General features: G+C 41.5%; 1 protein-coding gene across 12 annotated transcripts in view; it reads left to right on the top strand.

Annotated features, from left to right (window-relative positions):
- Positions 1-15846, top strand: part of TADA2A (transcriptional adaptor 2A) — a 48985-nt gene extending 33139 nt beyond the window's left edge. For 5 of the 12 annotated variants that reach the window (XM_073879483.1, XM_073879480.1, XM_073879481.1 and 2 more), the window contains exons 9-16: positions 140-203; positions 1548-1591; positions 4299-4409; positions 6312-6383; positions 9077-9209; positions 10392-10435; positions 12542-12648; positions 13936-15846. In XM_073879483.1, coding sequence (XP_073735584.1) covers positions 140-203; positions 1548-1591; positions 4299-4409; positions 6312-6383; positions 9077-9209; positions 10392-10435; positions 12542-12648; positions 13936-14121 — 761 coding nt within the window. In that variant the 3' untranslated portion in view covers positions 14122-15846. Of the gene's footprint in view, positions 1-139; positions 204-1547; positions 1592-4298; positions 4410-6311; positions 6384-9076; positions 9214-10120; positions 10190-10391; positions 10436-10743; positions 10812-11932; positions 12520-12541; positions 12649-13935 lie in introns of those variants that run through there. The other 7 variants (XR_012374447.1, XM_025851347.2, XM_073879487.1 and 4 more) reach the window with 7 other exon arrangements.
- Positions 15847-16474: the final 628 nt, after the last annotated feature.

Below are 16474 nucleotides of genomic sequence, written 5' to 3'. Positions count from 1 at the left end.
GTTTCCAAGAGACAAAGTGCCTAGACCAGTGAGTGTGGAATAGTTAGCAATATGAGGTTCAAAGTTTAAGACCGTTCAGATAAAAGATTTATTTTTGTCTTGGCTTTATATCTGTGTGTGTGTATGTGTTTGTTTATAGCTCTGAAGATGGCTGTAGTAGATATCTATCATTCCAGGTTAAAGGAGAGACAAAGACGAAAAAAGTAAGTACAGAAAACCATCCAGCCTTCTTTCAGGTATGGACTATTGACCACATATAGCCCATAAGAACATTCTACTTGTGGCTTGTCTTGTGACCTTGAGGAAGACACTTATTTTCCTTGGTCCTTAATTTTTCCATCTGTCAAATGCAGATAATAATACTTGTCCTTTGTTTGTTTGTTTTTTACTTGCTCTTTCTTACCCTTCCTTGATGTTACAATGACCATTGAATAATATGGGTGCACTGTTTTAAGGAAAAAAGGAACAAGATAAATTCAAGGTGTTATCAAATTGTTATGCTTTTTTTTTTTAATGCATTCATTCTAACTGCTCATTTTTTATGAGAAGTCTTACCTAAAAGGATTTCAAAGAAATTCTGAACAGGTTTCAGGCAGTTACTCCTTCTCTTTGCTGCAGAATAAAAAACATGCATTCAGACTGAGAAATTATGGATCCCAGACCCCTGTTAGCTTACAGAGACTGTTAACAGTTCAGGAAAGGGTATGCAGTGGGTATGAGCATGTGTGTATGTTATCATGGTGTTACAGACTAGAAACACAATGGCATCACAACAAAAAAAGGAATAGGACTTGGGAGGCACTCTTGAGGGACCAAGATGTGACCTTAAAGTAAAGCGTGCCTAGAGTCAGCTTCTGAGAAGTGCTGAAGGAGGTTACCCAGCTGCCCCTGTGAGAAGCTTCGTCACTAGTCATGAATACCTGCAGTTCCAGACACAGCTCTGCATGGTTTACCTAAATTCTGTTTTTGCTGTGCACACATACACACACATAATTCGAGCTAGCCAGTATTGTGGAACTCAGTGGTTGAGGATGCTGTTAGATCTTATGTTGAGGCCCTTCCACTAAACATGCACAATATTTATTTCAAACAGCTTCAAAACGTTCTGTGAATGTACACATGTACAGTTGTAAATGTTGAAGGTGTGATCACGGCGCCCTTTTATGGTTTAGCTGTTTCCCTTTAAATGACTGTTCTCAATTATCAGTTCCCTAAATTAAACAGATTAATTCTTATGACACAGACACAGATTCCCTTCTGTTTCATTCCAAGTTATAGACATGTTTTTCAGTATTTTTGAGTGCTCATTCATTCATCCAGCAAATAGTTGCTGAGAGTTTATCAGGCCCAAGGAGAGGAAAAATATATGATGCTTGAAAGCCTAAAATTTTGTTCCAGACTCACTACCCTTCAGAACTTTGTGGGGAGTGATGGTGTCTTTGAACCTCAGTATTCCACCTCATAGTGTTTCAAATGTGTAATAAAAACTGCATGTGGAAGACATTAGATGTGGAACTAATTATACAGTATTGTGGTTTTCGTCCTAGAATTATAAGAGACCATGGATTAATCAACCTGAGAAAGTTTCAGTGTAAGTATTAGCTGCTTTCTTTATTTTAAAATTTCTTCCAACATTATTGAACAGTCTTGAACAAATCATTTATGGCAGTAGTTCTTAATCCAGGTTGCATATTAGCATCATGTAGGTAGCTTTTTTTTTTTAAGTAATCTCCACACCCATTGTGGGGCTCAAACTCACGACACCAAGATCAGGAGTCATATGCACTACCGACTGAGCCAGCCAGGCGCCCCAGCATATCATGTTGGAAGCTTTAAAAAAAATTCTGATGCCTGGGTATCACTTGAGACTAATTAAGTCAGAATCTCTGAGGGTTAATGCTAGAGCATTTTTAAGAAATCTTCAAGGAAATTCTGTTACATAGTAGAGTTCAGAACCATTAATGTATGATCAACACTTGTATGATACTTTTTTTTTTTAGTAGTATGGTAACTACAGCATGAATATTAATAGGTCATTTTCTGGAACTGGGTAGGAACTATATGTTAACCTTGATCATTGGGTTGTTAAACATTTTTATGGGAAAAGCAACCATTATTTTGCATAGTAGTGGACAAACAGGCATCTAGCATTGTATGATGGTGATAGTAAAACTATAATGACTTCTAAGTGAATGCACGCTTTGACCTACTGTTCTAAATATTGGAGATACCTAGGCTGAGCAGAAAGTCTCTGTACTTTTTCTTCTACACTGTAGAGTTTGTTCAGCAAATAAGAATGATGACTCATAATGATTATAATATTTATATAGAAATGTTAGAATACTTGCATGTCACAGTAGTCCTTTTTGTAGAAGTTCCTAACGATTATTGTGCTTCTTATCCTAGTTGATAGAATCTTAGAGGGCTTGACACTCTGTGCCATTGTAGGGTTCAGGTCAGCCAGTCATGGGTTAAATGTTTTTTAATATAGTTGTGATCATATAAGTATGTTACATTTTTTTTTCCACTTTCTGTTACACTTTTTCAAGTGATGGAGGTGTTTTGAAGATGTCCCTCTTAATAGTTATGTAATATGTTGTGTGTATATATAAGTATATAACATGCTAAACTTTTGTTATTTAGCTTATTTTCAGTTTTTTGAATCATTATAAATAATCCTATGATGAATTTGTGAATAAAGCTTTATATATATGTAGAATTTTCTTTAAGGTAGATTCCCAGAAATGGAGGTAATAGGTCAAAAAATGTGATCATTAAAAATGCTTGACCTGCGCTGCCAGATTCTTTTCCAAAAGATGGTTGTACCAACTTACATTCCTTCTAGCAATGGATGAGATTGCCTGTTTAACTTCATCCTTCATTGAGGACTGTGGGTTTGCAAAATAACTCAGGATCAGATTTCCATTGCCCTTTCTATAGACAATTATTGGTCATATTCTAGTAGCTACAATAGTGGCTTCCTATGTCTGAATGCCTGGGCTTTCAATAATAGGTCAGTAGGGGTTTGACCAAGGTCAATAGACCTTGACTCTCATATAAACTCTATTCTCAGCTGGTAAACAGAGGTCAGTTTAGCCTGATTATTCTTTTAATTATTTTGTACGTTTAGAAGCTGAGAGGAGGCTTTGTTGGTTTCAGAGGTCTCAATTGCCATTATAGTGAGTGTAAGTGACCTTAATATTGTAGGCAGAGGGGTTTTTTCATCAAATTTAAAGTTTTTACTCCTAATTCTTCCATATTATCCCTGTAGGGTGTTTTTTTGCTTTTGGTTTTGGCGGGGGAGGGTTTGGTAGTTAAAATAGTCTGTGGCTGCCCATCAAATCAGCGCCTGGAATTTATGGATAAGACTGTCTCCCTCAAGGGAAGAGGTTCAGCTGAGGAAAGGACTTAATTTAAATAACTGTCATGATAGAAAGCTTGTAGTCCAAAAGTGAGCAGAACTAGCTTAGTTCCTGATTAGCTCATCTAATCACCTAGTTTCAGCCTAGTTCATCTGATTGAAATGACCAAGTAGCACTTCTGGCTACTCCAACCTACCACGTACTGTTGGTAGGTTTTACTCCCCATCTTCTTTGCCGATACCACTTTTTATTAGAAATTTGGTCGTTAGTGATCCTCAGAGTTACTGACTGTGGCTACCCTGTGTATATACCATTTACGTGGATGATAGTTATCAAAATATAACTTCATTAGTAGTAAATTTAGTTGTGGTACTTAGTTTAGAGGAAGGCAAAATGACCCAAATAGAGAGTGAAGAAATAAACACCTCACTGGAGGCCGTGTTGGTAGGGAGATTTCTGGTGGGGCATGAAAGATAGCACACTTTTTTTCTAGGCTAGTCCACCTCTTCTAGATGGATTATTGTATCTGTACTTTCCTTGTTTTCCTACGGAAGTTAATACCAGAAATTTTGCCCAACATTGTTCCTAAGAATACAGTGATATGCCTTTAATCATCTTTCCCGTTACTGGCAACAGTCCCTGCATCTGTACAGATGAAGAGCCTGAGGTGTGGAGGTCACCAGGCGCTCAGTGATGCAGACGGTCTTCAGTTCTCCAGGGATAACAACATCCCTGTGTGATAGTCACTGGGATGTTCTTATCTTTATGATTAGTGTTTTGCATTCTTGGCTTTCCTGTTTGCTTCCTGTCATGGGTAAATTAGTCATGTGAGGTTAGGAATAGTGTCCTTCCATCTCACTTCTTGTAAAAGAAATGCAGAGAACTTAGAGATTCTTATATTCTCTATGGCATGGTTGTTTTTTATGTTCTCTGTAGTAATGGAACGGCGGTATCCCAAGGAAGTCCAAGACCTTTACGAAACAATGAGGCGATTTGCAAGGATAGTGGGGCCAATGGAGCACGACAAGTTCATTGAAAGCCACGCACGTAGGTGCTTTTCAAGCCTTGCGCAAGTGTGTGTGTGTGTGTTGATATAAATAGGAGAGAAATGGTATGTTTTAGGTAAAGTTCTATAAATAAATAAATGGATATTTTTATCTTTTCTTCCCCTTTATTACCATGAACTAAATTTGGGACCTTGGGGGTGGGACAGAAGAGGTTAAAAAGGCTGGTAGCTTTCTTTTTTCCCAGCTAAGCAGTAGTTTAGTAGTTTCTCCCCCCACTTTTTATTATGGGAGTTTTCAAATATATACAAAGATAGAGATAATAGTGTAATGAACCCCCATGTACCCATCACCCAGCTTCAGCAATTAACACATGGCCAGTCCAGCTTCATTTTTATCACCCCCTCTTCTCTCACCCTCAACTGGATTATTTTGAAGCAAATCACAGACATCAGATCATTTTGTTCACAAATATTTTAGTATTAAAACTAGTTTTTAAAATGGGGACAGAGTTGGATGATTCATGGAGATAGTACCTCCATCATTCTCTCTTTTCTTAAGTTTTTATTTTATTTTATTTTAAGATTTTATGTATTCATTTGAGAGAGTGAGAGAGCGCACAAGCAGGGGGAGAGGGAGAAGCAGACTCCTCGCTGATCAGGGAGCCTGACGCGGGGCTCGATCCCAGGACCCTGAGGTTATGACCAGAGCCGAAGGCAGACTCCCAACCAACTGAGCCACCCAGGCTCCCTCATCATTCTCTCTCTCTCTTTTTTTTTTTTTTACCTAAAAAAATTACATGGCTTTTTTATTTCCTTAAGTAATCTCTGTGCCCAGTGTGGGGCTCGAACTCACAACCCCAAGATCAAGAGTCCGTGCTGTATGGACCGAGCCAGCCAGGCTCCCCAGTACTTCCACCATTCTTTTGCCTGTCTTTCTGAGAGACTCTACCCAATTACCATTTGATTTTTCACAATAAAAAAATTGAAGTTGTTAAGGCAGTGAGGCCTACACTTTATAGTAATCTGGACTGGGTGGCTTACGCTACACCTTTCATCGCTAGATTTATGTATTTGACCCTCAAATTTAGTTCTGGGAAAATGCTTTACCAAGCATCTTAGCCTGTTCTCATCATGCAGATATTTACTACATGGCATTGCAGGCATTTATCTGGGCCAGGTTGGTTGTCCTCGTCAAGCACCCTGTTTGGTTGGCATTCTTTGTGTGGTTTGTACTGGGTGACTGTCTTTTACTTCCTGTCCCAGTTTGTGCCATCCCTGGTTTATGTGTCATTCCAAAGAATTACACCCCATGGATTGTTCAGGCTCTTCCTTCATCATGCTCTCTTTCAAAGCACTCAGATATGAATGTTTTATCATGTAATAACCCAAGCAGTTGCAATCTGAGCTGTGCACTCAGAGGAGGCAGAAATCTTTGGTTTATGGAAAACAATGCTCTTTTGTTCCTATAGGAGAAAAGCTGTAAAGAAACTATCTGGGACTTGAGCACAGAGCTTTTGTCTTTTGCTTGCAAAAGGGCCACATCAAGTAATAGCAGAGACAGGTTTTATAAAAGAATTTGGTTATGTGGATAGACCTGTTAATAGAGGATAAATAGAGCGGGGAAACTTAGTTGTTTAAAGAAATTGTATTTGTTCCTTCTGTAGCTAAATGAACTCAGCCGGTTCACTGTATGTTTTCTGGGGGACAGTTCCAGCTGCATTTTCCAGTTGGCCATGGCAGCCAAAAGATGACTAGCATAGGCTTTCCTCAGCTTGTGGGTAAAATTTCTAATGAGATGTCACCAATGTATAGGATCCCGCAAACGGAATTGCCCGGTCTCGTATATAAAGCAGAATTACTGAAAATATTCAATAGCAAAAGTGCTCATTGATGATGATTTTGTTTTTCCAACTTTTCTCCTTCATTCTTCTTGGCATAAACAGTGGAATTTGAACTCCGAAGGGAAATCAAGAGGCTCCAGGAATACAGGACAGCAGGCATTACCAATTTTTGTAGTAAGTATGCTTAAGCTACACATTGTATCAGGGGCAAGTGTCTTCTAAACACATAGAGGAAGTCTCTGTTTGAGGCCATGTGGATTTTTTTTTAAACGAGCTTTCCTTTTTTGGAGTGAGTTTTTGATCTTTCCAGTAAAGTCTCAATCCTTATAAATTCCATTGTATGGATTATCTCAGGTAAAATAAAAGTGACTACACAAAAGAGAGGTGCTGCTTTAGATTTGGGAATCTGCTGTGGCCTTTAAAAAAGAAAAAAGGATTTTGTATTCTAATTTTTAGCCTCAGCCTTTTAATATTTTGTGATGCATGGTCTGATCATTTGTATTAACCAAGCTTCAAATGGCTCTATGTGCTTGCATCCCAGTTACTTAAGGTAGTAATAATAATTATATTAATAGCAGCTAACATCTAAATAGCAGCTGTTTACCATACACCAGGCCCTGTGCTAAGTATTTCACCTGGATGTTATCATGTGATTCTCATAACAAACAGGAGATAGGCATTGTTATTTCCATGTAATGAAGAAACTAAGGTTTGAAATGGTTAAAGAGATACTTGTAATAGAGCCAGGTCGTAAGGGAAGGCAGTGTGTTACAGTAGTTAAAGAGCTTGAGGTCTAGAATTGGACAGGTTGGCTTTGGGTTCTGGCTCTCCTGTTCATCAGATTTGTAATTTTGTTTGGGTTTCAATTTTCCAAGTCTAAGAGTTAGTAAGATTAAATTAGAGATAATGCATGAAAACAGCACAGTAACTGGCCCACAGTAAATGCTCAATAAATGGCAGTTTCTCTTGTTTTGTTAGATCTTTTTTTTTTTTAAGATTTTTATTTATTTGACAGAGAGAGAGACAGTGAGAGAGGAAATACAAGCAGGGGGAGTGGTAGAGGGAGAAGCAGGCTTCCCGCTGAGCAGGGAACCTGATGTGGGGCTCAATCCCAGGACCGTGGGATCATGACCTGGGCCAAAGACAGATGCCCAACAGACTGAGCCACCCAGGCACCCCATGTTTTTTTAGATCTTTAGCATTCCCTCCTTCCTGTTGCTTGAAAGCTATCACCCACTACCCATGAGAAGTAGCCTTGTGGGGTGTAAGTTCAGCCTACTGTAATGGTTCTTTATTTTAAACAATAGAAACCAATTCAAAATGAAATTTTATGTAGAGCCCTAATCTATAAATAAGAGGAAAGTGGGACTACTTTGAAGCCTGATGGTGCAGGTCATGTACAGAACCCAAGACCACCTGTACATGGTAGTGTCTTTGTTCTTCACAGTAACCCCTGAGATATTTTCATGGGCTCCTGGGGCTTTATGGAACATGGCTTAAAACCTCACTGGTTTGGTTACTTTGGAATCTGTACACCTTTGTTAACATGTAGAAAACACCATGCAACCTTTGTTTAATAAGAGGCTGATACCAGGTTTTGCTTACCTGATACTGATTGCATCTGGGAAAGGAATCGTGCTGTCAATGAGGACTTATTTTTATTTGTAATTTTAATTGGTTTTTAAAAGAAGAGTGTATGCATATAGGACTTGTGTAACTTTGAAAAACATGACCATATTAAAAGTTAGTTACTTTTGGGGGGTGGAAACATAAGTGACTCTTACTTTCTTTGTATTTTTCTGTTTGGGGGTTTTTGCCTCCAAATTTCTTAAAGCTAGGAAGAGAATAAAAATTTAATTATTTCTTGTCAAAAAAGGGATTTCAAACTAAGGGAATCACGTTGCTCTTAAAAAAATAATTTTGGGGAGCGCCTCAGTGGCTGAGTCAGTTGAGTGTCCAACTTTTGGTTTTGACTCGGGTCATGATCTCAGGGTCGTGAGATTGAGCCCTGTGTCAGGCTCCCCACTCAGCACAGAATCTGCTTGAGATTCTTTCTCCTTCCCCCTGTTTCTTCCCCTGCCCGTGATCTCTCTCTAAAATAAATAAATAGGGGCACCTGGGTGGTTCAGTTGGTTAAATGTCTGACTCTTGGTTTCAGCTCAGATCATGATTTTATGGTCTTGGGATCAAGCCTGGCGTGGGGCTCTGCACTCAGCCTGGTGTCTGCTTGAGATTCTCTCCCTCTGCACCTCTCCCTGCTCGTGCTTGCTCACTCTCTCTCTCTCTTTCTCTTTCTCTCAAGTAAATAAATCTCTTAAAAAAATAAATAAATAGCGGCGCCTGGGTGGCTCAGTTGGTTAAGTGTCTGCCTTCGGCTTGGGTTGTGATCCCGGAGTCCTGGGATGGAGCCCCGCTTGGGGCTCCTTGCTCAGCAGGGAGCCTGCTTCTCCCTCTGCCTGTCTCTCCCCCTGCTCATGCTCTCTCTTGCTCACTCACTGTCTCAAATAAATAAATCTTTAAAAAATAAATAAAATCTTTTAAAAAAATAATTGTGGAAGCAGTTTGTGTTTTATTAAAAATTTATTTATTTTAGAGAGAGAGTGGGAGGCGCTAAGGGAAAGGGAGAGAATCTCAAGCAGACTCTCCACTGAGCACGGAGCCCCACACAGGGCTCCATCCCACGACCCTGAGATCATGACCAGAGCCAAAACCGAGAATCAGACACTTCACCGACTGAGCCACCTGGGCGCCCCAGAAGCAGTTTTGCAAAAGAAACCAAAAAGCAGCAAACTGCTGGTCAGTGAGGAAGCCTTTCAGTTAGTTCTGCTGCGTTGTCATCGCAGTCCTGCTGTTTTCATCACCTTCAGGTGCCAGAACCTATGACCACCTCAAGAAGACGCGAGAGGAGGAGCGCCTTAAACGCACCATGCTCTCGGAAGTCCTACAGTACATCCAGGACAGCAGTGCTTGCCATCAGTGGCTCCGGCGGCAGGCTGACATGTGGGTAATTAGTCCAGGGAGGAGGGGCGTCTTCTTGGATGCTTTGGCTTTTACAGGTAGTTTCAGACATTTCCATGGGGACCCCACCCACATGGCAGAGTCGTAATAATTGGGTAGCTAGAAAAACTCAGAATTCTAATCTTAGCAGTCTGTCTCAGAAACACTGCGATACTGATAGTTTTGAGAAATATAGCCGGCCCGTAGAGGCCTACTTTGCTACTTTGATCTTCTTTTTAAAAATTAGTAAATCGCCCCACCATGCCTCCTCTTTCCACCCCATTATCTAATGGATTGATTTCATTGGCGAATCATGTCCCTGTCATTTCCCCATGATTAGTCTCCATGATGTTCCAGACTAAGAGCTCTTCTTAACAAATCCAGGCAGTTTTTTTTTTTAAAGATTTTTATTTATTTATTTAACAGAGATAGCACAAGTAGGCAGAGCGGCAGACAGAGGTAGAGGGAGAAGCAGGCTCTCTGCCGAGCAGGGAGCCTGACGCAGGGCTCGATCCCAGGACCCCAGGATCATGACCTGAGCCAAAGGCAGGCAGTTAGCCGACTGAGCCACCCAGGTGCCCAATTCTAGGCGATTTCTTACACCCCACAGAACAGATCACCCTTCCTGGTTAGTATAGTGGGATATCCTGTAAAACAGTACCATCTCTCTCTGCATCCCTTTAAAGTAACCAACCTGGGGCACCTGGGTGGCTCAGTTGGTTAAGCATCTGCCTTCAGCTCAGGTCACGATCCCAGGGTCCTAGGATCAAGCCCCGCATTGGACTCCTTGCTCTGCAGGGAGTCTGCCTGTCCCTCTCCATCTGCCTCTCCCGCTGCTCATGCTCTTTCTTGCACTCTCTCTCAAATAAAAAAATCTTTTTTTTCCCCTAAGATTTTATTTATTTATTTGTCAGAGAGAGAGCTGCAGGCAGATGGAGAGGGAGAAGCAGACTCCCCGCTGAGCAGGGAACCCGAAGTGGGCCTTGATCCCAGGACCCTGGAATCATGACCTGAGCGAAGGCAGCTGCTTAACTGAGCCACCCAGACATCCCTCAAATAAAAAATATATATATTTTTTAAATAAATAAAGTAACCAACCTGATAAATGGCACCTAGTCCCACGTGGGCTTTTGGAAATTGCCTTCTTTGGTGTGACTTAAGTTAAATTCCTCTTCTTTGTTTTAGTGATTCTGGCCTGAGCCCTTCTATTCCGATGACTTCAAATTCAGGTAATTTTTTTCAGGCTGGAGCATGTCTTGATTGTGAAGTTTTCGTTCTAGGGATTCACCCAGTAGTCCCTTACCCCTTGTGGAAGCAGGGTCCTTAGGCAGATCAGGTAAGTAAGTGTTATCCCAGTTTATAAACATCAGCAAGTTTTCAGAATCTTCAAGGCCAGATAGGGATTATCTTCAGGGTTTGAGTACAGAGACAGGGAAGAAAGAGCTCCAGAGAGGTGTTTTTTGTATTTTACCAATGTTCATGAGCAGTTAGTTTACTGTGGTTGTATCTACCACAAACTTTGAGATTTGTCTCACAGGGGATCAATTAAAGGATTTGTATCCTGAGCAGAAACGCAAGGATTTCTTTATAAGTTGGAGACTTGAGGTATTTCTGTTTGTTATCTTTATCTCTTTGGGTATGTCCTCTATTTTGAGGTTAGTTTTCAGAGCAAGCTTAAAGCCAGATGTTATCTGGTAATCCGTACTTTGGGGTGGTATGATTTCTAGAGCTCTGATCCAAAATTGTAGTGTTGTGGTTTTTTTTGCCAGTTCTCTTGGTTATTATTCACCCCTGCTCCATATGCTATATTAGCCACTTTCCTGTATCAGAACATACAGACCACTCCCCTGTAGAGACAGGACTAGTGAAAAAGATGACCCAGTTGCAGTTTTACCATTCTTTGGAAGCTTGAAACAATAGACCTTGTGATCCCATTTAAAATCTCTCAGATTCAGGATCTAGACAGGGCTCAGAGATGGTTACTCTAGGGATATTTTTTAAAAAATTGATTCCTTTGTTTCAGGTGATTATTTCTTAATACTTAAAAGAGAAAAGAGAGTCTTTTAGAGAGTAGTCACGACAGATAAATCCAAATTTTATTTTACAAATTTCTTACTTCTAACCCTGCCCCCCGAATCTAAATACAGAAATACAAATAAGAAAAATACAATTTTTATGATAATTAATAATTTGGTGTTTGCATTTTTGGAACCATCCGTACTCATTTATTCTTTGTTGCTTCCTAGGCTGGTGTTAGCCTTTCTCACCCCCTGTATTTAGGTTGAGGAGACCCCTTGTTCCTCTTCATGCTCTCCGTTGCTCCTAAGGCAGTACAAAGTAGAAAGCCTGGATCATTAATTACAACCTAGCCTCTGGTAACTTTGGTGAGGTACCAGATGATTTTAGTCTCCCTTTTTGAGCACTTAGGGGAAGGCTAGCCCTACTGGTTATGGAGAAGCTTTTATTCCCTTGTTGATACTACAGAGAAGCCTGTTTTCTCTCAGAGCAGCCTGTAACACTCCCTCCCTATTTCTCTCCACCTCCTTAAAGGCAGCCCCCATAAAACTTGGTTAATACATTATTCTACATTTTCTTTTGCCTAACTCAGCCCACCTATCTCCCACCTGAACACTAACCCAAATATATATTCAAAACAAAAGCAAAAAATTTTACACATGAAACTTACCATCCTGGGCAGTGACCTCATACTTGGGTTTCTCTCTCAGTATGTGAGTTCACCTCAGCTTCTGGTTGCCATATAATGGCTCATTGTTCCTCTGTGTGGATCTTTCAGGTAAACAGGGCTTCTTTGGAAGGAACAGATATTCCCTCACATAATAAATAAGAAAGGCCTTTTGCTGGCCTAACAGTCTGCCTTTGATCCAAAAGCAAATGGTACTTGGTTAATTACCGTGTTTGCCTTGCGCTCCTGGCAGAGTCCTGAGGGCTGGGAAGGGTCTCTCCTGTGGAGCTGTTATTCCCATTCATCAGCCGTCGGGGCGGGCAGCGTATGACTGTTCTTCACTGGGTGACATCTGGGCTTTAGAGTTTAGAATCTTACTGGGTTGGAAAGAGTAGCAACTGGGTTGCTAGGGTGTATGTGATTGTGTATTTTAGCAGAGCAAAGGGCACGTGAATTAGCACTTGTATTTTCAGGCGAACATTGGGGTGCCCACGTTGCCAACTAGACTGAGGCCTGAGGTGATGGGTAGAGATTTCTTAGAGCCGGACCTTGTGACCTTGTACCTCACTGGCCTGGTTGCAGTGGGCTGTGTTACTTCACACCTGAGGAATTGTCACTCCTCTGAAACACATACCTTTTTCTGTGTCTGTAGGTAGACGAAGTGCACCGCCCTTGAACCTCACTGGCCTCCCTGGCACAGAGAAGCTGAATGAAAGAGAAAAGGAGGTAACAAAGAGGAGGGGAGCTAGAGGAGCCAGGGTAGGGTTGATTATGACATAGAAATCTAGATAATGGCCGCCATCGTTCATTGAGCATTACTACGTACCAGACACTGTACTAAATGCTTCATGTGATTGATATTGTTTATAAACCCAAAATAACTTGTATATGAAAATGGTTATTTCCTATTAGAATGGTCACTTTGATGAGCTCTACATTTATCCCAACAGTATAACCATCACTTAAAAGATTGTCTCCAGAGCATGTATGTAAGCCATAAGTAAGGAACTTCATCATCACATATACTAATTTTGATTAAAAATGCCATGACCTACTTTTCTTTTCCACTAAAATCATCAGACTTGTCTTCATACTACTTTTGGCTGTCTCAGAAATTTAAAGCCAGCCTCAAAGGAGTCATCCTCAAGCATTTTCCAAAAAATGTGCCTAGCCCTGAAGTCCATTCCAAAAGAGGAACGCTCTTCTGTTCCTCATGTGCTCCTTTTACAGTTCCCAAGATCAGTCTCCCCATCTGCCACTCCATATCATTAATTCAGGTCAGACAGTAAGGGGAGTCATGGAGTGGGGGCTGTTAGTCTTTGGTTTCAGCCACCAGGAACAGTAAAGATTAGTTTGGGAATAGAGAGGAGTGTATGTTCTATTTCAGTATTGCTGAAGGAGGTCACAGGCCTTTCTGAGTCAAGTATTGAATGGCCGGGAGTTTCAAGCAGTTTTTATCCTTACCCACAAGCAGTGACCTCACACTGCTCATTGCCCTGGGCTGCCATGGCAGGTGAACCGGGACTGAGCCAGCCTTCTAGATTTTTAAGCAGCTGAAGTAGCCTCTTTGCAAGGTCTGTATCTTCTCCTCCTTCAAAGTAGGAAATGTAATCACAAAAGCAGGGTTGACTGCTTTATGCCGATACTAAAAATAATGTGATTCACACTTGGAAATCCAAGTATCTGCACCCCCGCCCCTACTGTGTCCTGTGGCTCTTCCCCAACTGGCTGTGTTGAAATGTGCTGGACCAAGAGCTATGTGGACCCAGGCTGCTCCTCAGGACACATACTTGTGCTCCTTGACAGACCCAGGTGAGCCTGCTGACAGGTGCTAAAGTCTCTCCCAGCATCAGACTCTGGCTTTCTCTTCCTAAGTGTCTGTCGTCCAAGGAAGAGACTAAATGGAATGTGGTCCAGCCACCCAGCAGCTCCTATAAATAGTTGGAGGTTGATGTCACTTTTTAAATTTTATTTTGGCTATACCTACAGGATTAAATTATGAGAATGACAGATGTTAATGTTTATTAAATTTGCCATGTCTTGCAGCTCTGTCAGATGGTGAGGTTGGTCCCAGGAGCCTATTTAGAATACAAATCTGCTCTATTGAACGAATGTAACAAGCAAGGAGGCTTGAGACTGGCGCAGGCAAGAGCACTCATCAAGATAGATGTGAACAAAACCCGGAAAATCTATGATTTCCTCATCCGAGAAGGATACATCACTAAAGCCTGAGGCTCTGAGGGCTTCGGATCAGAAATCACAAATTTGGAATGTGGTAGGCCAAAGGACAGCACGGGCATTCTGGAGAGTTTCATTGCTGAGCTGAGTTCTCATTGTAAAAAGAGAGGAAGGACAAAGGGAACCTTACGTTGTATTAATATCTACTTTCTTTTCCACCCTGCTTTAAAACACTCCTGTTGTTGGTGTTGTGCTGCAAAGTTATGTGCTAGATAAGCTATTATTAAATGTGAGTGGGCCTTTATTCCCAACACCTCTTGTAACTAAAACAAGAACCATAGTACCTCACATCAGAGTGTCGGTAGAAATAGAACTGAAGCAGTCTGTAGTCCTGGGAGTCCAGCTCAGATCTTTGTACTTGGGAGGCTGGTTTTCTGATTATCTGTTTTGCCTTCAAACATTACAGAAAGATCTAAAATAAAGAGAAAGGTTATAGAGCATGAGAAAGCTTTCTCTTTCCTTCTGAGGATTTTTTTAAGCTGATGACTTAACGTTTATGAGCAAATGGGAGGAAAAATCTCCCCGTGATGGTCTTGTCCCAAACTACATCTTTCCCTTTTAATGTCTGGCTTTGTACTTGACTGTCTAATCTGCAGTAGACTCTTGAGGAGGTGGCACCGGATATAAAATGTCTCTGTTATTTTTAGAATTAATGGATTAAAATGTTTTGCTACCTAATTTGTGGGTGTGTCAAGTATTCTGGTAACTAAAGCACACTTAGGGTGTTGAGTGCCCGCCTCATCACGCTGCACTGTCTCTGCTAACATGTGTGTCCTGGGGTCACCCTGTTCTTACCCTGGGTTTCCCAGGATACCAGGCCCCTGAGGATGGAGATGACACAGCTAACCTCGGCTTTGCTTGGATTGAGACCTGAACCCTAATTTCTCAGTGGTGACAGGCTAGCCTGCAATAAAAGCAACTTTTAGGGACACCTGGGTGGCTCGGTCGTTAAGCGTCTGCCTTCGGCTCAGGTCATGATCCCGGGGTCCTGGGATCGAGTCCCACATCGGGCTCCTTGCTCAGTGAGGAGCCTGCTTCTCCTTCTCCATCTACTGCTCCCCTGCTTGTGCTCTCTCTCTCTCTCTGACAAATAAAAATCTTAAAAAAGGGTGCCTGGGTGGCTCAGTTGGTTAAGCGACTGCCTTCAGCTCAGGTCATGATCCTGGAGTCCCAGGATCGAGTCCCACATCGGGCTCCCTGCCCAGCAGGAAGTCTGCTTCTCCCTCCCACCCCTTCCCTCTCATGCTCTCTATCTCTCATTCTCTCTCTCTCTCAAATAAATAAATAAAATCTTTTTTAAAAAATCTTAAAAAAAAAGAATATTTAAAAAAAAAAGCAACTTTTAAAACAAAAGTAAAGCAGTTCATATATGGGACTCACTACATAGGAGGGTGAGTAACCCCACCACATCTGAAACTTGATCCTCGAACCTTTCTACAAAATAAGCCACACATGGAGTCATGGTTATCCCATTTCTGTTAGAAGCAAAGTTGTATGTAGCAGTAACTTCAGAATCTGCACAAATTGCCTCCAGTAGCTGAATGATTCTCCAATTCTTTCAGCATTCGACATATCTAAGTAAAATATGCTTTGTTGGAAATATTTGCTCAAATTTTTTGACTCATGTAAATATGCATGCTTACCTGGGGGTTGCACATGAAAAGGAAACTCTTAGGATCTGAGGGAATTAGAATAAAAGACTTCAATCTTGAGAAAGGGTGACTTGTGGAAATGCTGTCTTGTCTTTGCATTGTCATACCTCTTAGAAAATGTGCTCTGCCACCACCGTCACCCCTACTTGGTTATAAAGGGATTTCCTCTTGTTCCTAAAAGGTAATTCCTGTTCTAAAAATTGGGGATGCCTTAGACACCAAGGTTAGGTGGTGTCTTGTAGTCCCAGGAGTCCTGCGTCTTGATTAAGGAGGGCTCCCTGGGAGAGGTGAGCTCTTGAGGCAAGGAGAGGACTGGGGGGAGGGAGAGAGAGTGGCAGGTGGAAGTGGGGGGCTTGCAGACATGGTGGGTGGAGGCTGATGTGGAGGCAGCAGTGGGGTTGAGGAAAATGATGCCAAGAGGTTTAGTTGGCGAGGACACGAGGGGCAGCTGGGGTAGTTAGGAGTGGGAGGTTGGGGGGACAGTCTGATAGAAACCTTGGAACCAGTCAAACTCCGAAAAAACTGATGGGGTCGGGGAGGGATCTAGATTTGATGAGGAAAATGGCATGGTTGAAAACAGTGATAGAAAAATCAGGCTGTAATTTCAAATGATTAGATTTTAGGAAGTAGGGTTATTAATTGTGGTAAGCCCAACTCTACAGAATTTATGACCTAGAATCCCTGGTAGGTTTCTC

Source organism: Callorhinus ursinus, unplaced genomic scaffold (assembly GCF_003265705.2).
Source record: "Callorhinus ursinus isolate GAN/ISIS: 27379988/994484 unplaced genomic scaffold, GSC_fseal_2.0 scaffold34, whole genome shotgun sequence".
NCBI lineage: Eukaryota > Metazoa > Chordata > Mammalia > Carnivora > Otariidae > Callorhinus > Callorhinus ursinus.
The sequence above is the reverse complement of the archived record's forward strand: the minus strand, read 5'-3'. Positions and strand labels throughout refer to the sequence as shown.